The 23,146-nt window shown below is 47.9% G+C and overlaps 9 protein-coding genes across 9 annotated transcripts; 5 read left to right on the top strand and 4 right to left on the bottom strand.

Annotated features, from left to right (window-relative positions):
• Positions 1-310: 310 nt before the first annotated feature.
• N7473_004046 (Potassium channel voltage-dependent beta subunit KCNAB-like protein) lies at positions 311-1,476 on the bottom strand (the record flags this gene model as incomplete). Its single annotated transcript, XM_057149986.1, has 3 exons — positions 311-1,093; positions 1,152-1,306; positions 1,365-1,476. 3 exons carry the CDS (start codon positions 1,474-1,476, stop codon positions 311-313), a joined length of 1,050 nt encoding a protein of 349 aa, XP_057013640.1.
• An 889-nt stretch (positions 1,477-2,365) lies between these two features.
• Positions 2,366-3,104, bottom strand: N7473_004045 (uncharacterized protein; the record flags this gene model as incomplete). The annotated part of the gene is made up of 2 exons (XM_057149985.1): positions 2,366-2,631; positions 2,756-3,104. The coding sequence occupies 2 exons, from the start codon at positions 3,102-3,104 to the stop codon at positions 2,366-2,368; spliced, it is 615 nt and encodes a 204-aa protein (XP_057013639.1).
• Positions 3,105-4,407: 1,303 nt separating this feature from the next.
• N7473_004044 (DUF1996 domain-containing protein) lies at positions 4,408-6,046 on the bottom strand (the record flags this gene model as incomplete). Its single annotated transcript, XM_057149984.1, has 3 exons — positions 4,408-5,596; positions 5,661-5,817; positions 5,872-6,046. 3 exons carry the CDS (start codon positions 6,044-6,046, stop codon positions 4,408-4,410), a joined length of 1,521 nt encoding a protein of 506 aa, XP_057013638.1.
• A 2,339-nt stretch (positions 6,047-8,385) lies between these two features.
• On the bottom strand, positions 8,386-10,588 carry N7473_004043 (uncharacterized protein). Its single transcript, XM_057149983.1, has 4 exons — positions 9,894-10,588; positions 9,760-9,832; positions 9,429-9,684; positions 8,386-9,370 (listed from the first exon to the last, which is right to left on the bottom strand). The coding sequence occupies exons 1-4, from the start codon at positions 10,205-10,207 to the stop codon at positions 8,865-8,867; spliced, it is 1,149 nt and encodes a 382-aa protein (XP_057013637.1). The 5' UTR covers positions 10,208-10,588; the 3' UTR covers positions 8,386-8,864.
• A 3,168-nt stretch (positions 10,589-13,756) lies between these two features.
• N7473_004042 (uncharacterized protein) lies at positions 13,757-15,293 on the top strand (the record flags this gene model as incomplete). The annotated part of the gene is made up of 3 exons (XM_057149982.1): positions 13,757-13,831; positions 13,888-14,117; positions 14,168-15,293. The coding sequence occupies 3 exons, from the start codon at positions 13,757-13,759 to the stop codon at positions 15,291-15,293; spliced, it is 1,431 nt and encodes a 476-aa protein (XP_057013636.1).
• Positions 15,294-15,739: 446 nt separating this feature from the next.
• Positions 15,740-17,726, top strand: N7473_004041 (Zn(II)2Cys6 transcription factor; the record flags this gene model as incomplete). The annotated part of the gene is made up of 4 exons (XM_057149981.1): positions 15,740-15,888; positions 15,939-16,689; positions 16,743-16,946; positions 17,004-17,726. 4 exons carry the CDS (start codon positions 15,740-15,742, stop codon positions 17,724-17,726), a joined length of 1,827 nt encoding a protein of 608 aa, XP_057013635.1.
• A 460-nt stretch (positions 17,727-18,186) lies between these two features.
• On the top strand, positions 18,187-19,980 carry N7473_004040 (uncharacterized protein; the record flags this gene model as incomplete). Its single annotated transcript, XM_057149980.1, has 7 exons — positions 18,187-18,410; positions 18,463-18,502; positions 18,562-18,624; positions 18,686-18,857; positions 18,905-19,271; positions 19,337-19,798; positions 19,857-19,980. 7 exons carry the CDS (start codon positions 18,187-18,189, stop codon positions 19,978-19,980), a joined length of 1,452 nt encoding a protein of 483 aa, XP_057013634.1.
• Positions 19,981-20,380: 400 nt separating this feature from the next.
• Positions 20,381-20,897, top strand: N7473_004039 (gamma-glutamylcyclotransferase family protein; the record flags this gene model as incomplete). Its single annotated transcript, XM_057149979.1, is given in 2 exon segments — positions 20,381-20,509; positions 20,523-20,897. 2 exon segments carry the CDS (start codon positions 20,381-20,383, stop codon positions 20,895-20,897), a joined length of 504 nt encoding a protein of 167 aa, XP_057013633.1.
• Positions 20,898-22,029: 1,132 nt separating this feature from the next.
• On the top strand, positions 22,030-23,094 carry N7473_004038 (uncharacterized protein; the record flags this gene model as incomplete). The annotated part of the gene is made up of 2 exons (XM_057149978.1): positions 22,030-22,413; positions 22,480-23,094. Coding segments are annotated over 2 exons (999 nt in total), but the record flags the coding sequence as incomplete, so codon positions are not given.
• Between the last annotated feature and the right edge of the window lie 52 nt (positions 23,095-23,146).

The following is a 23,146-nucleotide window of genomic DNA, read 5'->3' as shown; positions in this document are numbered from 1 at the left end:
CAATTTCACCATAATCACCTGAGCAGCGAATATAAATCATGCAGATTCATACACAATTTCACTTATATAACCCCCAAAAGGCTCAGATATGAGATTTCTTGATTTGGAAAAAGACTGACTAGAGCGAGGAACAATCTGCCTGATATAGGGAGATGAATCATCATATGACTACCACAATGGTGTTTTTTTTCCTTCGACAACCAAGAAAATGGGACGACTACCTCACAATAAATCATTTGAAGTACAGGCCGATCGGAGTTGGATCTAGCGAGGTTTCAATTCTTCTGCTAAGCTATTACATACACTAAACTTAGAATCTCCTGATCTCCTCAGCAGGCTTGTTACCAATCGCAGCCTCAATCTTCTCAACAACCTCATCTGTCAACTTATCCGCCACAGCCAGCGCACGCAAGTTTTCATACACCTGCTCAACACGAGAGGCGCCGGTGATCATAGATGAGATATTAGGGTTCCTCAGAATCCAAGCCAGAGACAACTGAGCAGTCGAAATACCCAACTCCTCCGCAATAGGCTTCAATGCAGCAACCTGCTTCAACTGCTTTGTCCACGAATCGTCACCAACAGTCTTGCGAAGACCCTTGATGTAGCCATCCTCGGACTCGGCCAAGCGAGATCCGGCGGGCGGCGCAGTAGTATCGTTGTACTTTCCGGTGAGTACGCCACCCTTGAGAGGAGAGAAGACGGTAAGACCCAGGCCGTGGGCCTCGTACAGCCAGCGGTACTCCTTTTCCACGCGATCGCGCGCAAGCAGATTGTATTGTGGCTGTTCAACTACTGGGCCGACGAGACCCAGCTTATCGGCGATGCGCCAGGCATCGGCGATTTCGCTGGCAGACCACTCGGACGTACCCCAGTAGAAGGCCTTGCCGGTGTTAATAAGATAATTGAAACCGCGCACAATTTCTTCCATGGGAGTGTCACGGTCTGGACGGTGGGCATAGACGATATCCACATAAGGCAGGTCCAGGCGCTGGAGAGACAGGGTCATGCCCTCAATAATGTGCTTTCTTGAGAGACCAACGTTGTTGAGAGGCTTATCTGGGTTGGCGCTGTTGGCCTTGCCCCAGTAGAGCTATTCAAAGAGTTAGATCCACAATCGCTATCTATTATTCCGAGAAAAATGTGCTTACCTTGGTAGAAATAACCAAATCATTCTGCTTCCAGCCAAACTTCTTAATAGCTTCACCGAGCACAACCTCCGATTGTCCACCAGAGTACGTCTCGGCGGTATCGAAGAAGTTGACACCGGCGTCATATGCGGCCTTCAAACAATCAAAGGCAGTTTCTTCAACAGAATTAGTATTCTTGCAAGACGAATTGAAGGGCCAATAGGTATTCTGTACCATTTCCCACATGGCCACCGTAAGTGAGCCAGCTTCCAAGAGAGATGACGGACACCTTGAGGCCCGTTCGGCCAAGAAACCGGTACTGCATTTCAGGAAGACCCTCGGACATTTTGAGCGATTATGAGCAATTGAAGCAAATTGTATGTAGTTAAGGAAGAAAGAAGGTGAATGAAAAAAAGGAACCGATTTTGTAGCAGGGATGATGCAATTTAAGCAGAAAATCAAGAATCGGGGAATTAGATGCTTATGCAGCAGCACTGATGACAACAGACAACGGGCCGAATGGATGCGGGGTATTTACGGGCCACAGACGGAGTTAACAAGTTAACACGGGGCCTTTCCGGACGGGACGCTTTTGCCTTTTTCCTAATTGGGACGCCGATTCGAGATCGAGAGGTTGGTGGCTTTGGCGAATTGTGGCGCGTGGGGGTTTAGGCTAATTGGTAATTAAGATCGAAACGAATGGAATTCTTTTGACTCCAAAGTTGATAGATCTGCATTCTCGGTGAACCACAAAGCTGGAGGTTGAGCTGCAATTGTGACTTATAAGCTTCCACTAATCTGAGGGGTTTCGGCATTTATCCTGTGGCAAGTGATCGGCCGATAGGAAGCTTGATTCGAGGTCGAGATTGATTATTTTGTTCATGGTTCATGCTTCCGCAGGGTCCTCCTTTAGAACTAGTTTTCTTATCTAGGATCTAGGTTATGCAGTCCAGCACTAGTGTTTTGGGGTTGAGTTCAGGCCTTCGGAATATATGTGTGAAAATATCCAAAGCTGGATGAGAACCAGGGACTATTGAATTGGTACTTGCATTCCTCATCATTCAAAGACATCGACTGATTACCCCATTTCTGATTCCATTAACTATTACGCAGGGATCGGTTAAGATTACGGGTGGCCTCATAAATCAAGAACTTATCAGGAAGGCCAAACCATGCATTACAGATCCAACTCGACCAACAATCAGCTACTGGCTTACTCCTGATCCTTAGAACCCCTATTCACATCCTGTAGCAGTGGCACCAGGGCCATCAGGGTAGACAGGAGTCATATTCCGACCCACGCATTCGCATCGATCTGCATGAGGAGGTAAACCCGAACAAATATCTGCCGATGCAGTGGCACAGTACTCATTGATGCTCATGGAAGTTGTCATTCCAGGGGAGCATGATCGGGTAGGCATGCAGTACGTTTCGAAATCAGAAGCCCCGTCGATAGTCGTCATGCTATACCATTGATCGGATGGGCAAGCGCAAGCAACGGCTGGAGTACGTTAGGTGCAACCTCAATATAAGATTCGACCATTGTGACTTGCAGGTTATCATGACCTTATCTCCTCCAGCCAATGTTCCACTGTACAGCGTTTTAGTCGAAACCGGCAACGCACCATTGGAGCATTCGGTGGTGATCCAATCTGCATCTGTGGGGAAGCAAGTCGAAACCTCTATGCAGTGATCGGGATGCCAGACTGAAGGGAAGTATCCTTCATCACAGGTAATAGGTGTCTGGGGCTTGAAGCAGAAGGAGACCGGAGTACCCATCGTACAGTCTGTTGTATGTAGAATAGTGGCTCCATCAAAGCAGCGCAGTGATCCCTCCTCGGTGATGGCTGGAGGTGCAGCCGTCACAACTTTGGTGGGCTGGACATGATTATTGACGCCGGTTTCGCGAGGGAATGCCAATGCGGTGATGGAGAAGGTAAGAGAGATGGTCAATATCAGGGAGGGCTTGTCCATTTTGGAAGAAATTGGTCGACAATTAGATTGGGTGACGCTCAAAAATGTGGATGGCAGTTTGCAAAGTCCTGTAAAGCCTGTGGACGATGCTGGTTTTCGAGGTGAGATAGTGAACTCTTATATGCTCTCACCGCAACTATAGGAGTGTGTTTATCCAAAGCGCGCCGCTCATCGAGCCATAGCAAGTCCAGATAAGGACGTCCTTGAGTATTCCGAATACAGTTCTCGAAACCCCGGTCTCGCATGATGTAGCTTCTACTACATGATTGCGAGATCTGCTTGCAACCTTTCTAGATGAGGATGGACTCACGAGAAGTCCAGAGCTCCCGATGTCGGTTCTCGATACACAGTGATGTGCTTGATGAGGATTTTCCAAAGTAGGTTTGAGATGACAATAGAGTTTCTGCAAGGAGACCAGGGCTTAGTTTTTCCTACGATACCCCTGCCTGAAGTGACAAGTCTGTTGTTAAAAAGCCCAGAAATATGAAATTGGACTGGAATTACTTTTGCTGTCTAACAATGCCGCTGCGCGTGTCGCCTGCAGGTCAACAACAACCCTAGAAGTCTCAAGCGACGTTACTCAGGCCCAACGGTCAATCTAGAAGTTAAAGGTGGTGATCAAAGTCAACTATCCACTGCATGAGAAGATAAGACTGTTGTTAGCTGATAATGCCGGTATCGAAGATGGAGAAGGGATCATTACACCGCATGATCGAGGCTACCTTGTGTCTCATTTTTCCCGGTCACAGGTCACACAGGAGCGATAGAAAATTTTCAGTTACACTTTATTTTCACTTCAGACAAAAACACAACCTACGAAGATGGGTGTCATGAAACCTATATTGTCTCAGTCAGCTCACCTACAATGCTGAGTCTAGATATCACATATTATAAGACAGCATACTGCAGTCCGACAGACCCATTTATAACTCCCACGTTACTTCGTTCCTCAGAAAAGGCTCAATTGTTGCCGAAAATTACACATAAACAAGGCAATTTACATCTTTAGAGCCCGGGGAGTACACTGTTATTGCTTATCTTCAGGACAGATTCAAATGTTCATTTTTGAGCTAATAGACAACATTGTGACCATGGATTCACCACTCCCTGACAGGGGGCGCATCCAATACAGACACAGGGGCAAAACATGTACATGAATAGAAAAAACAAGGCCCTGGCCATAGTCCAACATTGCAAGTGAGTTGATGGAACTGCAACCGCACTCGAGATCAAGTCCGACCGACGAGAGGGAACGCCACGCACAGCGTATAGCGTTCGCTTCCCAGGCCACGTGTCCATGCGGTTAGTGACCATGTCTCTTGTGCGAGTGGCGATGACGGTTATGAGCCTGTCGGAGGGCCTTTTCGGCACTGGGATCCCGTTGCTCAGGTTCAGCGGGAGCGCTGTCTCGCTTCTCAACATAGGATACAACGGTGGAAGTCTGGGTGGCGGTTGTGATTGCGGTGGATACGGTGCGTTGGGTGCCAGTGCTGGTGGCGTATGGGATGCCGCCCTCGCCAACCATGACAATGACATCCTGCTGCAGGTAGACGATTTCCTCGGTGTATTGATCGACATGAATCGAGGTGGTAGGAGTGGGTGTAGGCGATGACGTAGAGGTGGTTGAAGTAGTGGTGGTAGCTTCAGCATGGTTGAGCACGTTTCCAATTTCAATAGAAACACCGATAGAGACGGAGTCGACGGAGGTAGTTGGCACGCTACTGATGGCTGAAGTGGAAGAAGAGGAAGAGCCCATGGACATACTGGCATAGGCTGGACCCCACTGGATTCCCATGGGACCAGGCAGACCATCCGCATGCATTTGGACGTCTTCGTTTGCAAGCGTGGAAGGCATGTCGAACGTGCACTCACGCTGCTTGGTCTCACTTTGAAGATCGAAGACACTGCAAGCGCTCACCTCACCCGAATCACTTGTGCAAGTGTCAATAGCCTGTTGCAGCACGCCATCTTCCCAGCCGTGCATAAAGTCACCGTGGTATCCATATCCAGTGGGATCTCCATTAGCCAGAGCGAAGTACCCATCAACATCCTTGAAGGCATAAGTGTTCCAAATTGTCTCATAGAATAGCGAAACCAGGCGCGTCTCATATCCCTCGGGGCAGGTACCCGTGATAACGAGGTCGGGGTAGGCAACGTGAGACTTGTGATCATCCGAATCGACATCCTTTCCATTCCAGCACGAAGGGAACATCAGTTCCAGACGGAGGCCATCCGGGCAGTTCGCGTCGAGGAAAGTCTTGTTCGGCATGAAGTGGCGATAGAGCGAGGCTTCGGCGGTACCGGCGTAGTCGAGACAGTTGAAGCCCAAGGCCTTCTGGCGAAGTGCCTTCTGGGAGACCTGAGCGCCGGACCACGAGGACTTGGGAGGATCGGGAACTGGCCAGGTGAAGTTTCGCTGTAAGGGGTCGCCGGCGAGCATACGGAAGCCGTTGGGGAACGCGGTAACATCCTCTCCGTACAGGAGGTAGTAGCTAAGAGTTCAAACAATGTTAGTTATCCGCTATGACCAAACTTTCATTATCAAAATAGACGTACGCAAGCATGCCTCCAACTTCCTCGACCAGTTCAGCACTGCCGTTCGTGTGCATAAAATAAAGCGCGGGGGTCCAGTATGCAGACATGTCCTGCGTCACAGCGCAGGACGTGCAGCTGGACTCGCGCAGCGTCTGCATGTTCGAATTCATGCCGAAGTCTGCATGCATATATTAGCGATGAATTTTCCGAATATGGCACTTGATAAACATACTTCCTCCGCCATGAACGGCATGCACATGAGAAGAGATCTCGCCGGGATCAACGATAGGGTCCAGCCGGGCGACACCAGTTCGACCGCGGCAGGGAAGACGCCAGAACGCAGAGGTAAAAGCTGGGAGCAAGGTAAGACAGGCGACCAAGGCCGCTGTCAAGCGAAATTCCTGCATAGTGGCGATAGCAGTCGAGCTTTGTCCACGATGAGGGGAGATGATGGAAGCGAATGAGGATTTAGAGAAAAAAACGAGTGACTGTCAAGGACTCCCCAGGAGGACCGAATCAACCGGTCTGACACGGTGAGCGCGATCAAGCGAAAGCAAGAGGTGTGTCTGCACAGCGAGGGAGATAGAACTCTGTGAGAAGGTCAGTTTTACTGGAGGCTCCAGGCGTGGGTTTTGAGAGAGGCAGCATCAGGCGAGCTAGGCAGTGATATCGCGCATAAGGGTTACTCCATGATGCCAGTCGATCTTCATTTCAAGATTTGTGAGATCTTCTTTGAAGAACATGAAAGATCGAGGTTGACGCTCTCCTTGGAAAGGCGCGGAATGTTCTCCTTGCGTCGGGATTGCCAAAGCTAGGCACGGCACTGGATACACGAGGGGAGGGGCAATCGCGGGATAAGCTCATCGAGCATGCGACTTACCGTTTGATAGTCAAACGCGTTCTCTGTGACGTAGACAAATAAATAGCGAGCCTGGGGGTGGCAGTGGTGGCAGTGGCAGACAGCAAATAACCCTTATTCCGATCTATACAGGAGGCGGGTCCGATGAGAACGATATTCTCCCCTTCCAAGGAATTCTCCAACAATATTACCTCGATTTTCAGAGAAATAGATTCAGGCTCAGCCTTGAAAGAGCGAAAGGAAAATACTTAATAAGAAAAGGAGAGACCAAAAGCCTAGTGGGCAGTGAATGAACGAGTGTGATAGCCAAGATAGGGCTAGAAGAGAATGTGACCGGAACAGTACCAAAGAGAAACTCCAAACTAGACGAGAAGAGCAGCACAAGGAGATCAAGTACTCCGTAGTCCAAGATTCAAACCAGGGGCATCATGATAAGAAACGCCCATCACTCCAAGCCCCCCGCTCTCCTTCATTGCACCGTCCTTTGCGGGTTAAAATGACTTGGCCAATCCCGTTGATAATCAGATATTAAACCCCCCTCCCTCCCCTCCGCCCCTCTATGACCCTTTGACGACGCCCGCCCGGGAAGAATTGTCGAGAGTGGAAGTGAGTAGCGTACTACGGGGGCGATACAGCGGATCTCACGATGCAACTAACAGTGCTAAGAACGTGCGATAGCATGCAATAGCAGCGCAGAAAAGCGGCCTCCATTCTTGAAGGGGAAAAGTACGTAGACTCCAACGTGGACACCAGGGGTAACCCAGCGGACACTAAGAGTGGGCTCTTCTAACGGGACTCGAAGAAAGAGGGACAACATGCTCAGCCAACTGAGGAATCAGAACATCAAAACTCCTTACTAAACAATGATTGTTCCACCGTTTGTGCTGGTGAGACGTTGAAACGAACCGTCCTATTCCTGAGCTAATCATAATAACCTGCTAGTTGGGCCTTCATCGTCTCGGGAGCCCCACGCTACGCCCGCGGATTGGGTGGCTAGGCGCATGATGAAACCGCTAATGGACCAACGAGGGGAGGTGTTTGAGATTTCGGGAAAGGAAAATTAAACTGCTTATGGAGTATGAGGGCGCAGCAAATCATTCGTAGATTTTCCGGAAATTGGTCAATGTTATGGATGCCTCGTGTTGGCTGGTCATATGTTCTCATTACCGGGTGTTATATCATAGTTTACTCGGTTGCTAGTGCACCTAGTGCTGTAGTGGGGGTACTAGGTGATAAGAAGCGCCTTTATAGTGCCTGAGGCAGAAATACAGCTTGGATGGGCTTTGAGGCTGTTATATCAGGCGTGACTAGGGCCAACCTAGGCGTATTTTAACCTCACATGCACGAAGTTTAAACATCTATTTGGAAACTTGGGTGAACTTCGTCCTTGAGTGGCCTTTTCTTGCCGGACGCCATGGCAGAAGCCTCATCTACCTTCGGCACGTCAGAAGCGCTCAGTCCTCTCCTATGCCGCGCAAGTAATCTCCACCCTATATTGATATTGACGTGTGGGAACTGAGTACGCAGAATGTTGTGTCCAATTATTGAGACCAAGAAAGGTGACAAACCTTAGTCCTTGCCATCATTGCCGAGTGTGGGCCCTGTTGGTAAGTTGTCAATATCGGGATGACTATAGTCTGATCCCGTCTGTTCATTACTCGCCATATCTATGACATACTGGAGAGATTGCAAAAATTTAGCAGTAGGGCTGCAGGATTTGCTTAGTGATCAGGCAAGTTAACTGAGTTAGCTAATGAGAGTAGACACAGTCAGTGCCACTAGTGCAGTACTTTTGCCCATCCGATATGTTTATTCGATCTACAAAACAAACATCTTCTCTTCACGGGATGGGCTTGTCAATGTGCTACAACTGATTTGCAGGAAACCATGTATTCGATTAAGACTGCTGTTCCGATCGAAGGCCCAGATGGACTTGGGCGATTGCGAGGGAGATATGGAAATACCCCGTTGTACATCTCGATCCCATCAACTTTGAGCATTCTAGTTCGCCTCCCCTACCATGGCCATCATACCACGTGGATGAGAGCTTGATAGGCAAGCAAGATTCTCCTGAGACCCGAATGGCCAATAATGGCTATATGTGAGCAGGCTTTGTATGCCGCAATGTGCACCTTGGTATGGCGGGTCCTGCAGCTACCAGCTGCGGCTTCCTGGTGGGTAATCGGCATCCAACCAGGCAGACAGGGGCTGCACGACAGGTCCCTTCATGTGTATCCTCTTGTGCCCTGGGGACGCCAGACTTCGATCAAGAAATGTTTGTCTGAACTGTGCAATAGTGGGTATATTTGTAAATAGTATCTGTAATCCTTGAACCGGCAAGTTTCAACTGAGTTTGAACTTGGCAATTAATGAGGTGATTTTTCTTGAAGTTTTTCCATCGCCTTCCTGGCGCCCATATTCAAATTCTCAGATCCCGTCTTCGCCTCGGCATCTTCTGGTTTGACTTCATCAATATCGCTATCCCGCGATCCTCCTGTTCGGTACCGCGTGATTATCGGAGGGATGATCGTATATGAGTCCACGACGCCTTTTTGCAGAAGTCCTATCATGGCCAAATCGACTGGTGCCGAAAGTCCCTTATATCCCCCGAGGTTGTATAGTAGCTTCTGTGCTCCTTTCTTCGTGACTGCGTATCCTATCGTGGATACAGGGTACCAGGAAGGCGCAATCAAGCGGTGTCGAGTATTTTCCGTCACTTTCGCACCCCATCCCTCGAGTTCGCCGATATAAGAGCCGCCGGTATTCTCACGCGTAGGCGCATTCGGGTCGTGATAAAGAAGATGAGGTGGACGATTGTCGTTATTCGGGATGTCCCAAGCAGAACCAACATACAATAGATCCCAATCACGACCTGTAGTCGGCAAAAAGTCAATATGGCATAGTAAAAATTTGTCGTTAGACCCTCTTACCGTATGGAGCGTCCGGCTGCGGCACTAAATTCGGGAACAAAGTCTGCTGAGCAAGCTGGTGGCTCATGTCGGCGAAAATGTCGCGGACATTAATATCCCAATCCACGTCGTCCTCGATAACCATTGCCGATTCGATGTTTTCGTCAAGCATCCGCTTCCAAACGTTCGCATGTGCCCGCCAGCATCCCAGCTGCTCAGGTCGAAGGTTTCCGCTGCCTTCTGGCTTTACCTTCTCCTGTAATAAACTGCCATTGACCTAGTAAGTCGCGAAAACTAGATCAGTTCAATTCCAACGGCAAGACAGAGTATGGGGTAGGTATGGGCGCCTTACTCCCGGCTCAAGTGTCGGCGTCACTCCAGTCATTGAGCTAATCAGGGTGATTGCATCGTGACGATCTAGGCGTCTGAATTTCAAGTTCAAAAGTCAGGGGTCAGTTGATGCAGAAAGGGACCGGATGGACGGACTGTGGTAAGCTGATGAAAAAGATCTTTTCAAATCCTAGCGTCGAATTACTGGTCTTGTTGTCGCTCAATTCCACAACGTGCTGTTCCAAGTTGCTCGGTACCACGCTCGGTGTCGCGCTGCTCGATCCCACAATGCTCGATTCCACCGCGTTAGTCCATTCCACCGTGCTGCTCCATTCCACCGTGCTGCTCGGTTCCACGCTGGGCGGATGAGGGAAGCTAGGCCGATAAGATCCCATCCAGATCATGGCCAAGCAGAAAAGAGTGAAGATCAGAGCGGCCAGAGGCCAAGGTCGTTTCGTTGATGACCACATCTTGCACAGATAGGCAAAGAGAGGTTAACCCGCCAAAGAAAACGAGATCCAAGAAACAGAGGCGATCGAGGTCCTTTTGATTGTCATGTCTCCGTACCCACTATTTCGCCCCATTACTGGAAACCCCAAAGTCTCCTCAGACAGTGTCTCAGCTCAGGAGCGAACAAGGCTAGAATAGCATTCGGACCACCAGACTTGGGCACGTATAGTCAATCATCTTTCAGCAAATAGTACAAAAAGGGTGAGAAATTAGCGGTATCGTCACTAATACCCGTTTACCGGGATTCCGGAAGGCTCTTCCACTAGTATTTTCAAGCGAGCAGTGCAAGTGGAGGAATCATGGGTGGCCTGGTGAGAAAGTAACCAGAATCGGGTATTTTGTGGACCCTGAAATAATCCTTCAGGTTCAAATGACGAACTTACTAACAGGTCGGTTTTTAGCAAAGCCACACTTCTTCTCCTTTTCCCTGCGGGGCTGACCCTATGTACTTTACTCGTATTTACGGGACCCTGGGTTAATTATAGTTTGGGGTTTTGATACCGCCTTGATAAGGGTCCTGGTCTTGGCTTTTCCGGAAGACTACTACAAAAGCTCCGTATAAAAACTGCATGTTCATCTTAAGCTCTGTCTGTTTATGCCTAAGTCAGGTTGTCCTAGTTCAGTAATTAATAGAGTTAATGACCTGAGTAACTAGAGCCGAACGGCCTTGCGAAGAAAGCAAAAGAACTCTGAATTACACGCAGGAGAAGCAATTTTACTGTACGGAAGACGGAAGTGATAAGCACGAGCCGATTCCGGAGTACTGATTGGTCATTGGTGAGATTAAATGTGCGCTAGAGGGCACAGCAATCACGCGAGTTTCTTGGCAATCCGTTCAGAACTCCGTGTCTTAAAACCTCCTAAGGCGGAATAGAAATGCTTCAATTGTCAATGAATTTGGCATTCTCTTGATTTGTGGATGCGTGCAGCTTCTATAAGAGTAGAAACACCGTTTGCTACTGATATCCGAATTAAAAACCCCATATCAAGCCGGTCGGAATTATTTTATCGTAACTAGTGATGAGAGTCATAAATTATAGAGGTAAATAGAGGCATAGATCTATCCTCGATTGAGTCCATTCCTCGACCATATTGTGGATCTGTCAGCTGCCTAAACTGGAAGATAGATCGGCTTTTACCGATATCCGTGAAGGTTGTTTAACCTTGTGCTACTGTTAAATTGTTTAAACTTTTTGATCGCGAGTTCGCGGCGGAGTTGTAGATAGTTACGTGTCTTCCCTTGGCGTCGCCAAGACCAGTCGGAGGCCCGGAGCATCCTCGGTGCCGTTGGCTAGATCACTTCACCTGGTGGCTGGTGGCTTGATGATATTTGTTCCGCTTCAGAAAGGGAAAGCGTCAGGGTCCGTCAGGTAGCCCGTCAGAAACAGCACTCTCGAAATGAAATAACGAAATGTTGGTATTTAAAAATGACCACCTTATGAATGGTTAGAAAACGGGATACATCTACTTGGCATTCCATGACCTAAACCCGAGTTTAATTAGTATGAATGAATTGCAAATCTAACCCTTCATCCTTGAGGCTAAGCCAATGCTGGGAAATCTAGGCTACGTAGTTACTTCGGTGGCTCACTGGGTCTGATTAAGGCCAGATGGGGCCAAATGAAGAGATCTACTGAACACTACCGTAAGTTGTAACCGATCTGTACGCCTGTCAGTAGTGTCAGATTAGACGGTACTGTATTGAGGGAAGCTGGCTGGTTTGAGTACTTCTTTTGGCAAAGTTGACCCTGATATTACGGGTAAAACAATACAGAGCCAGTCATATAGTTGGCTGATACTATAACAACTTCTTCATACTCAGGGTTCCTCCATCATATCTCATTCCCACACTATCCTATGCTTAAGCCAGAAGAGTTTGTATCTCATTAATTCTCTCCTCGCCGCCTTCTCACGTCCCATTATGTTGCATTTCCCTCGGACTTATCAGTCATATCTAAGTCCGGATCATCATGGATCGTTCAGGATGTGTTATATGACTAGATCAATTTTACATAGTATTTATTGTTTTAAAGCCAAGAACATGGGGCTTAATCGGGAATTGATTTCTCGCTATCACCCTGCCCCCTTTCTACATTTTCTACGTAGAAAGAAATCCATTTCACACGCGCGCAATCTATCATCTCACTGTCCTTAGCGGTGGTACTGTAGTATTCAGACGAGTTATCGGTATTTCCCTAGGCCCATTTGATACTAGCGCCAGTAAAATATCCCAAGGTTTCAGAATGTCTTGAACAAATTTAAGGTTACGTTCTAAATAGCCAACGTGGGGGAAATTTGTGGAGCAAGAAGGATTTCGCCAAGTTCTACGTGTACGTAAAGCATCGATGAGCACTTCATTGAGCTTCTCCTCAATGCGAGATCATCTGATAGAGGTGCTGGGTAGAATTCGTCTTCTGGAGAGCCTCTAGCAAATCATGTCACATGTGTTAATTTTAGCGGACCGACGATGATGAATTTATTTATATCTCAGATGTATGTCTCAATAATCAGCCTCGGTGAGTTCAATCTATATCTGGTACACCAATACAATACAACCCGTCATAGAATCTGCAATTCCTCCCAAAAATTGCCCAGGGGACGTGGGGGGATGCTTAGTACAGTGTCCCAGTAATCAAAATCTAGTGGTGCTTCTTAACACGGTCGTCTAAGCCAAACATGACGTTGTATTCCAGGCGCAAGAATTCACCTTACTTAATCATGGTGTAGGTAAGATAGGAGGAACACCCAGGGAACTACTTAAGAAGTTTTTAGAAGAGCCAACCGCAAGACAATCGATATAGGCAAATATTTTGGTATTATGGGTGAATCTTCGCTAGCTGTCGGCAAATAAAAACCATATGTTTTTTACTGTTTTATGGTATATTGCTACTTATGCGGAATCGCTCATCAAACACAGACAGAGAGAAGCCTTCGAGAAAAAAAGCAATGATATTGAAGTTTTTCAAGGTGTGAAATCGGGAGATTGTGAATTGATTCCCAAAGCTTCCAGCGTGCCCTAGTCAATACATAGCGTAGTGCAAGCTTTATCCTCGCCAGAAAGAAAAAAATGAAGAAGATGTTGAATATCTTTATTTCCATCGACCAAATGGTGATAGACGGAGCATAGTTTGCACCGCGTTAAATGAACCCTAGGGGCCGAGGTCATATCTTTCGGTAGTGCATCGACCTGCAGCCACGTTCAACGAACCGAAGTCTACAGTTGTCGTGACCCCGCAATTGAAAGTGGTTTATCCGTAATCATGAGAGGAGATGGCAACATTGTTACATGCTCATGGAGCCTCGGTGGGTTATGTTCCGTTTACGCCATCAGACCCAGGGAGAATAGCTTCCGTCGGCATTCGGCACTCGGCATTGCTTCTTTGGGAATTCCAATATCAGTATCGTACAAGTCAAATATAATAGACCATTTCCCTTAGCTCCCAAAGTCAATTAATTTTTCGAGAATAAACAATATCATCATAAATCATTCATTACTTTGAATCACAGAAATGGATACCAGCACGTCCAACAACTTCCCCTCTGTCAACGCTGAGCGTCAGGATGCCCTCGCTTTTGCCTACCAGGTAAATCTCCCTTCAATCGCCGCTGAACTATCAGTTCTCTAATTGCACAAATAAAGTATGGATTTCCACTCTACGCCTATGGCCGTTTCACCAAGGCGCACATTGACACGCCAAACAACGCCTTTTACCACCAGCGTGATCTAATCAAGGCCGACTTCACCAAAGTAGTCCGCCCCAACAACGACACCTTGTACTCTTTCATCTTTTATGACTTGTCGCAGTCAGATCTCTGCTTCCATGTTCCTGAGATTGTCGATCGCTACTGGGCTTTCTCCTACTATGACATGTAAGTGTCACTGTCTAAATACACACGAATGCCGCTTACATAGCATTTAGGTACGCGAATAACTTTGCCAATGTCGGCAGTCAGACCTTTGACAAGCCTGGAAAGTATCTGCTAAGCTATGACCCTGAAAATCTGCAATATGGGGTTCGTAAAGACGGTGCCAATAGCGAGTATCTGGGTACCATCAACTCCCCAACCCCGTATGGCATTTTCCTCGCTAGACTCGTTGTCTTCGATGACGAGGACAAGAAAATGGTGAATGGGTTCCAGGATGCCATGAAAGTTATCACCGCGAAGCGCAGTTCTGGTGCTCTCGCTCCAGTCTTTGACAGGAACATTTTCGTGGAGGTCGCTCAGTCCACAGACGGCCCCGTCTCCGAAGCCGAACAGGTCCTCCGGCTGACGGCAGCATTGGCGCAAATCAACCCGTCCGAAGTCGTCCAGGATCGATCATGGATTGCCACAACTCTCGAAAAGGCTGGCATCAAGAACGGAAAGTTCAACCAGCCACCCGGCACCTCACTCGAGGACGCCGTTGCGGCTGCAAACAAATCAGTCCAGGCAACAGTACTCAGTGCTGGGATGATGAAGCCCTTGGGTAACGGCTGGACTTTCAGCTCTTCCCTGATCAGCGGAGACTTTCACTCCTTCTATTCAGCAAGACATCTTGTGGCTATGCGAGGCTACCTCCAGCCAACAGCAGATCAGTCTATTTATCCATCATGGTATCCAAAGTCACAAAGCCCGGACGGTATCGGCTCGGCCTGCCATATCGGTCCGAAACAAGCCATCTTGTTCAGCTTCTCGGGAAAACCCAGAACGAATCACTCTGGGTTTTGGAGCCTGACAATCTACAACAGCGCTCAATTGCTCGTTGCAAATCAGCTCGACAGATACTCCCTGGGCGATCGTAGTAACCTTGATTATCCCGATGGAACATCGCTTAGGGATCGCGCAGACGGCAAATTTGAGATCTTGGTGCAGCCTGATGATGTCGTGCCGCCTGCCAAGTATATAAACAACTGGCTTCCCGCACCTGCTGGAGGTGGTCTCATCAGCTTTAACCTTCGTGTGTTTGCGCCGGCTGTTGAAATGGTGGATGGAACTTATCAGTATCCCGAGGTCACAGTTATTGACGCCATTACACCAGAACGTCGCATGAGCACACGCCTATGATATCAAAGTCAGCCTAGCGCAACAGAGTATTCCAATGATTACCTAGAGTTCCAAATCATGCCAGCCTTCACCACCAGATAAAAGTACTTAGCCCTACAATAACCTTTAAGTCTTCAACTGCAAGCGCCAAATAGGCCTCCAACTGATGCATCAGTAGTCCCCTCGATTGTAACCAAAGAGCAACGTCCCATGGAATCCATTCAAATATTTAAGCATTGACTGCCATATCGAGTGACTTCTACGAAAAATGCAGAGACCGTTGTTGAGACAATGGTGTCAGTGTGGACCAATCAATACGTACCAGCCTCACGCTGCCTCGGTAAGATCTCCACTACAGTCTCCACTACTCCCCCTCTCACTGTTAAGTTTGAGACACGCCAAAGCTCAATCTTTGTTGGTTACAATCCAATTTATGACAACGATAGAGGGTGATATTACTGTACACCATGGAAATCAATCATAGGTTCAGGAGTGGTGTTCGAGGCCGTGCAAAGGTAGTCTGTCGCCACTGTCATGCTCGCAAGGTCAAGTGTGACCTGCAGAGCCGGGTGAAGGGGACGTGCTCAAACTGTCAAAAATATGGGCTTACCTGCGAGTAAGCGGCCTCACTGAACCTCCGCTGATATATCTGACAATATTTTGCAGACTTCGTACTAGTAGGAGGGTCAACGTTGGCGAAAAGTACACTAAGGGGCAGGCCGCAACACCTCCAGAGTCCAATGAATCTCCGCCACAGAACCCTTGCCTGCCGCCGACACCAGGTGAAAATGCAGAGAATCAACAGATTGATAATCATGTCGTATCTGCTGTGAGCCACAGCCAACTGCATAGACAGTATATAGGGGGCATCGTCAGCGTCATAAGTGGCCCGCCGTCGCTGCCCTCTGGCCTCGCCAGAACCTCTGCCTTTTCAACCAATATGGCGCAGGAGATCATCAGAATGACCGGTGCTGCCGAAGCGCCACCAAGGATCCTATTCAATGCTTCAGCTGATCTCTACTTTGATCACGTCTTCTATCGGATACCTGTCTTCGATCGCGCGGATGTGGATGTCGAGACACCGCACATAGCCATCCAGCAAGCTATTTGCATGATAGGGGCCATGATGCGATACCCAAAGGGACCAAATATACTTGAAGACAACGACATGTATTACTTCAAGACCAAGACACTTATGCACAATAGCTTTGCACAAGATCCGATTACAAACCTGAAAGTGCTGGCACTATTATCCACCCGCAACGTGGTCGGACCGGTAGTCTGCCATTCAGATTGTTCATGGTATTGGCTTGGCATTGCTATACGCACACTGCAGCAAATAGGTCTACATAAAGAGGCTGTGTGTGCAAAAATTCTGAAGCCCGGCACCGCACGACGCATTGCATGGTGCTTCTTTGTGAGTTGCCCCAATGAAGATGCGAGGTCAAATGCTTACATGTTACCAAATAGACCCTAGACAAGCTCGCCTCGGCCAGTCTTGGCCGTCCAACTGCTCTTAAAGAAAATGAGTTTGATGTGCAACCTGTGACTCTTGAGGATTTCGAAATCGCGAATATCCAGGCATTACTCTTTATAGAACGTACAAAACTCGCACTCATTCTTGGTCGGATCTTAGACCTACGAAGTCGCCCGTCTGATCTGGCTGACAATCAAGTACGTATTCTTGCCCAAAAACCTAGACTTGAAAGTTTTCTGACCTTCTGGCCACAGCAGAAAGACATTTATTATTCACTCAGGAATTGGGTTGACACTCTGCCACTGGAGGCCCGCTTGTTCGACGGTGACAAGCAACGACCTTACCACCATGGCATCCACGAACTATATATACTCTACTTTGCCACCATCATCACCTTCTTATATTCTTTCAATGACTCGGACATTAACTCAGTTCCGAATATAATATCCCTCGTCGCATCATCTTGCATGGTCAGGCTGTATCACGAGCTAGACATCCGTGATGATGTCAACTATCTGCTCACCGTGCACATGTGGCTGTTCATGTTGGCCGCCATGCCACAGCTTCTGTACAATGCTGCCGAGGGGCTGTCAGAAGCTGATCGTCGAGCGTGCTCGGATGCTCTAGACAAACTGGTTTCCGCTCTCGGGCAATTCATGATCAAGATACCCGGTGCCGAAACAATGTTAAACACCATCAATAGACTACGCGCTCAGGATCATCCGGTACACCCGGCATCCACATCTCGAGAATGGAGGAAGCATAACCTTAATGGGGAATTGCACAGTGTGCTGGCTTTTCGCGACCTATTTCCATTTCCGCTGTCGCTGTCTCCCAGATTGGAGCTGCTTGACCAATTGGGTGATATGCGGTCGGTCGCAAGTCCTCCACCTGATATAAATGAGGATCTGGGCTGGATATTGGAAGAGTTTGCCGATATATCTACATTTACGGGTTGGCCCAGCATGTTGTCATGATGCGGCACTAGTTTTAAGAATGCAATTTCACCACAAGAAGAGTAGCTTTGACCGAGTACAGGATAGTTTGATGTGAATTTTGACATCTTAGTGGCTTTGTATCCATGGAAACCTCTCGGAACAACATGTCAGATAATCACAGTTCTGCTGGTAGAATTTGGTGCGGCCGGCATTCGGTAGTGCTCGGTAGTGCTCGGCAGTCTACCTTCCCTTTGGTAAGTCAGTGACTCCCGCCTCTTTAACGGTAGTGCGGGGGAGATAGAGCTATTTCTGCCCGGGTTTTCGTTAAACGAATGACCAAGACTCGGTGGAGATTGATCATGGGGATGTGGCGTACAACCTCCGCATTCGCCATCCCTTGAAGGTTACCCAGGCGCGGGGCATATAATCAGATCGCTGGCCACCTCAGAGTTTCCCAAACCTGATCCTCATCGTGTCAAGTTTAGCAGCTTTTTGCATCATGTCTTCTTCTGTCAAACACGTTAATTCTCACAGGGATGATGTTAGCTTTGCAGAGAAGGCTGAGGCCATCGAGCAAGAGCGGCCAGATGAAGAACAGTTCAGCGAGAATGAGATTCGCAAGATCATCCGCAAGGTTGATAGACGACTGATCCCCATGAGCGGATTATTGGTTGCAATTTGTCTCCTGGACAGGGCAAACCTGTCCAATGCAAACATTGCTGGGTGTGTGGATGAAGAGTTGACTATTACATGAGGCATGACTAACATACCACAGAATGTCGAAGGAGTTACACTTGGGGATTGGAACGCGATATGTAAGTTGACTACCGGCTCATGCCGAAAGGCTTGATATTATCTAACAGCTCTTGGATAGTCTCTTATTGTTCTCATATTCTTTGCACCATATGTCCTAGCAGAGATTCCGGCAGCAGCTGGAGTACGTATCCTCGGTCCCCGACGAACGTTACCGGCTGTAACACTTGCTTGGGGCCTTGTAGTCCTGGTATGTCTCTACACTGAAACTTTGCCGATGTCTTCTTACTCTCAGAAAGGGGTTCGGGTTTGCCCATCACTGGACAGTGCTCGTGGCGTTGCGTATCCTGCTGGGAATACTCGAGGCAGCCCTCTTCCCAGGTTTAATCTACCTCATGTCGTTGTGGTACACCCGGTGTAAGTTTTCAGTATCTTGTGGAAAGAACTCCTCTTACACTTTACAGATGAAATCCACAAGCGATATTCCGCTTTTTACTTTATCGGCCTCGTTGGATCAGCCCTCGGCGGCATCCTCGCATTTGCGTTCATGCAGATGGCAGGCCTGGGAGGCCTCGCTGCGTGGAGGTGGATCTTCATAATGGAAGGCATTCTCACAGTTGTTATCGGTGCTCTTTCGATCTTCTTCTTAATTGGCTATCCGCAAGACCTGAAGGATGGTTCAGGTTTCCTGACAGAGCGCCAGATATCTATTGTCCTTGACCGGGTCGAAAAGGATCGACAGGATACAGAGGTAGATCAGAAATTTCAATGGTCCAACTTTATCAAGCCAGCCCTGGATTTGACTGTCTGGTCATACGGCCTTCTTTATACGTGAGCTCCTCCCGTTCCTCATTGTCTAGAGGGGGGATATTTTGGCTAATGAGCTGGACTGGAAGGTTTTCAACAACCACTGCCTACGCCGTGGCCTATTTTTTACCCGAAATCCTAAACCGCGAGCTTGGTTACAGCGTTGGTGTCTCACAGCTTCTAACCACTCCGCCATATGTATTTGCCGGCATTCTCATGTGCATCGAAGGCTGGGTATGTGACAAGTTGCAAGCACGAAGTCCTGCTCTGCTTTACAACGCTATGCAAACTATTTTGGGACTCTGCCTTTTGTCATGGACGCACATATCCGGAGTGCGGCTCTTTGGAGTATTCCTCGTTACGTCTGGCTGTAATGCGAATATTCCGGCTGTCATGTCTTGGCAAGCCAACAACATTCGCGGCCATTGGGTGCGAACATTCTGCAGTGCAGTGCTAGTGGCAATGGGTGGACTGGGAGGCATCATTGGATCCTTGGTGTTTCGCTCGCAGGATGCCCCCAAGTATTTACCCGGAATATATGCCGCTATCGTGTAAGTACAGGTTTCGTTGTTGTCCTTGTCCATTGAACTTGATGCTAATGTAGCATAGGTCTAACGTGCTGCTCATGGTCGTTACAGTGAGCTTGACACTGTATTTCTGGCTAGTTAACAGGCAGGTTAAGGCAGGCAATAGGATCATTGCCGATGTGCCAGGATTTTTGTATACTCTGTAGGGATCACAGAAGACTGGTGAAGAGTTCGCAGTTGCAGGTCGGCTCCTCCCAAGCAACGCTGGCAACACTTGGAAGTAGATGCCTTTTTTCCTTGAGTTGAGCTATAACAAAGCCCAATGGACATTTTTAAAAGCAAAACGAAGCCGCATGGTCTTCCATTGCTGGTAGTTGCACGAGGGTGAAAATAATGTCAAAGATAAGCACCAAAACAGAGGGCCAGTATTGTCTTCCCCAATCATAATCCCTCGATTCTTGTTATCCCGAACCGCGAGGCTCATTATTGAGAATCAAATAACACTAAACCCTCTTGTTCGAAGAGCCTAACTTCTATCGAAGTTTCATTCTTCAATCTGTTGTCACTTTCGCCGTGTAGACATCTTGTTCGCTGTTAGCTGAAGAAATGCCTGTCAATCAAGGAGACGAAGGAGCCGCTGGCTCTGCTCCTCCCCCTCTTCCTCCACCTCCCTCGCCCGCAGATCCAACCTCGAAAGTCCCCGGTTGTCGTGAAGCTGAGGTCTGCTCCCCCTGGGTATTTCTTCCAGCCTGAAAGGGCACCGCCTTATGGAGATCCATTTGCTGCGCCCACCGGTCCTTACTTCTTCTACGGCACTCTATCTGATCCCGCCATGCTCCGCGATGTCCTTGGCTTGAACACCGAGTCAAAGCATCGACCTGCCACCATTACAGGCTACGAATGCAAGCTATGGGGCCAGTATCCAGCTCTCCTAGACGCCCCAGGAAAGGTTGTTCATGGGGCTGTCTATCATGACGAGACAGAAGAGCATGGGGCAAGGCTGGCCAGATATGAAACGAACAACTATGGGGCCGATCCGTGTCTCGTTAAATATACCGACAAGAATGAGCCTGTTGATGACTTTGGTTTTCAAATTTGTCGGCAATATCAGAGACTTGAGTGACGGCACCTTTGATCTGGGCACTTGGCTAAAGTGGGTGAAGAGGGTAGCTGGGGACTCATCAGTTATCAAGTAAATGCAAGCAAGAACGGCATGTATCTTGACCACGATCGTCACCCCACATGTTTCACATTTCTCCTCGTCAATTTCGGGCCCAATATCCTCTCAAATCTTTGAGTGCTATTGAACGGCAAGGAACTCAGTCTTTGATTGTACATACGCTGCGATCAGCGTATTACAACGGAAATATTAATATTACAGGTTTCTCTTCCGGAATTACGCGCAGATTATTTCCGAGGGGGTGGTAACAGATCGAATTGGGACTTATTGGGGCTAAACAAGAGGGCCAAATGGGGCCAAAGCAAGTGATCGATCGGTGTACCGGACACTTTCGTGGCCGACATAAGACTCGTTGGTAGCCTAACGTACAGTAGCTGCTGGTATACTTACTCCGTCTTGGCTGGAAATACCATGTATATCATTTGCAGACCGTATTGTGATCTAGCTAGAAGAGTTTCCGTCAACTTCTCCACTAGCTTCACCTTCACATCTCGCTCTTCTTCCCCCTGCCAATGGGGCATCCCCATCGCACTATCCACAGTCATATCGAAATTTTGATCTTATAGATGATAACATCCATTCAAATGAAATACCGGTATTTATCGAGTCATTTAGTTACTAGCGCGAGTAAAGCACACAAATGTCTCAGAACATCTTGAATGTCTTGAACAAAATTAGGTTACGCTCTAAATAGCAAGTGTGGGGAACAACTATGAACCAAAAAAGGGTTTGCCAAGTTTCCACGTGTATACGATGAGCGGAGCGTTGCACGTCAATCTCGGTGTATTAATCGGTGAAAGGCAGTACATCCATAGACTCTGGAGTTTGAACGTTTCTTGGCGCTTACATGCTTCTTGACACGTCCATGGATGTTATGACATACCGTTCTGAAGAGTTGAGGCTTAGCCTGGGGGCCGTCAGAACCTCCTCGAGTGAGACATTTGTTTTTCTTTTTATTAATCACACCCCAGCGCTCAAATACCCGGTTAGATCCGTTCTTATTCCTCATGGATATTTTATAATCGTTGGTTTCATATCGGACTTACATATGAATAATCGTCAATCTTGAAACACAATGACATCTATGAAAGAAGGCGCTACCACTGCCTTCTACTGCATGTACGTATCTCCCACAACAAATGAACTTGTCCTCTCTAACTCAAAGTTTCCTAGATTATGGATCTCTCTCAGTTCAGCTGTGATCATATTCAATAAAGCTCTTTTGATCCAAGGAGCCTTCCCCACAGTTCTCACCTTCTGGCATCTTTTCTTCTCAACAGTCGTCACCCAAATCCTCGCATACACGACGAAATTAATCGACCTCAACAAATCAGCCGCTATAGATGGTCGCCTCTTCGTTTATTCAATATTACCTATCGGGCTGAGCTTCAGTTTAAATCTCGTTCTCAATAATGCAGCTTATACTTTCTTAAGCGTTTCGTTTATTCAAATGTTCAAGGTCCGTGTTGCGAACGCTTCTCAATTCCGTGGAAGAGTCAGATAGCTAACTTCAACGGGAGAACAGTCAATTGGTCCCGTCATCATGCTCCTCGTAGGCGGCGCCTTCAGACTCTACCGAATCAATCTCTCCATCTTCGCCACGATCTGCGTCATATGTGCCGGCGTCTTCGTCTCCTCATACGGAGAAATGCAATTCAACATCCTCGGAATAATAATCCAATGTGCCGGCATCGTCTGCGAAGCAATCCGACTCGCTCTCTCCGAGGTTCTCCTTAGTCCATCGGGGATAAAGATGGATCCCCTGACAGCACTTTACCACTTCGCACCTGTGTGCATGATTTTCTGTCTTATGGCTGCAGCGGCTGTTGAAGGTCCGAGGACTATCTTCGAGAGTATTGAAGTATGGGGAGGGTGGATCTTGTTTTGGAATTGCAGTGTTGCGTTTATGTTGAATGCCTCTGCTATTTTTCTTATTAGGCACACGTCTTCCCTTACGTTGACGGTTTGTGGGATTCCGAAGGCTGTACTTACTATGGTTGTGTCGACGCATTTTTGGGGGGAGACGATTAATTTGGTGCAGTTTGTTGGGTTTATGATTGCTAGTGCTGGCGTTATTCATTACTCGCAGTTGGATATAAGGAAAAGTCAGACAAGAGATGTGGATGAAGGGGAAGAGAAAGTATGATCACCGCAAGTACGAAATTTGTTGATAGTGGAAAATAGAATCGACC

The sequence above is a fragment of the Penicillium subrubescens genome, assembly GCF_028828155.1.
Source record: "Penicillium subrubescens strain IBT 31985 chromosome Unknown utg000002l_segment0_segment0, whole genome shotgun sequence".
NCBI classification, from domain to species: Eukaryota; Fungi; Ascomycota; class Eurotiomycetes; order Eurotiales; family Aspergillaceae; genus Penicillium; species Penicillium subrubescens.
Note: the sequence above shows the minus strand (reverse complement) of the source record. Positions and strands in the feature narration are given on the sequence as shown.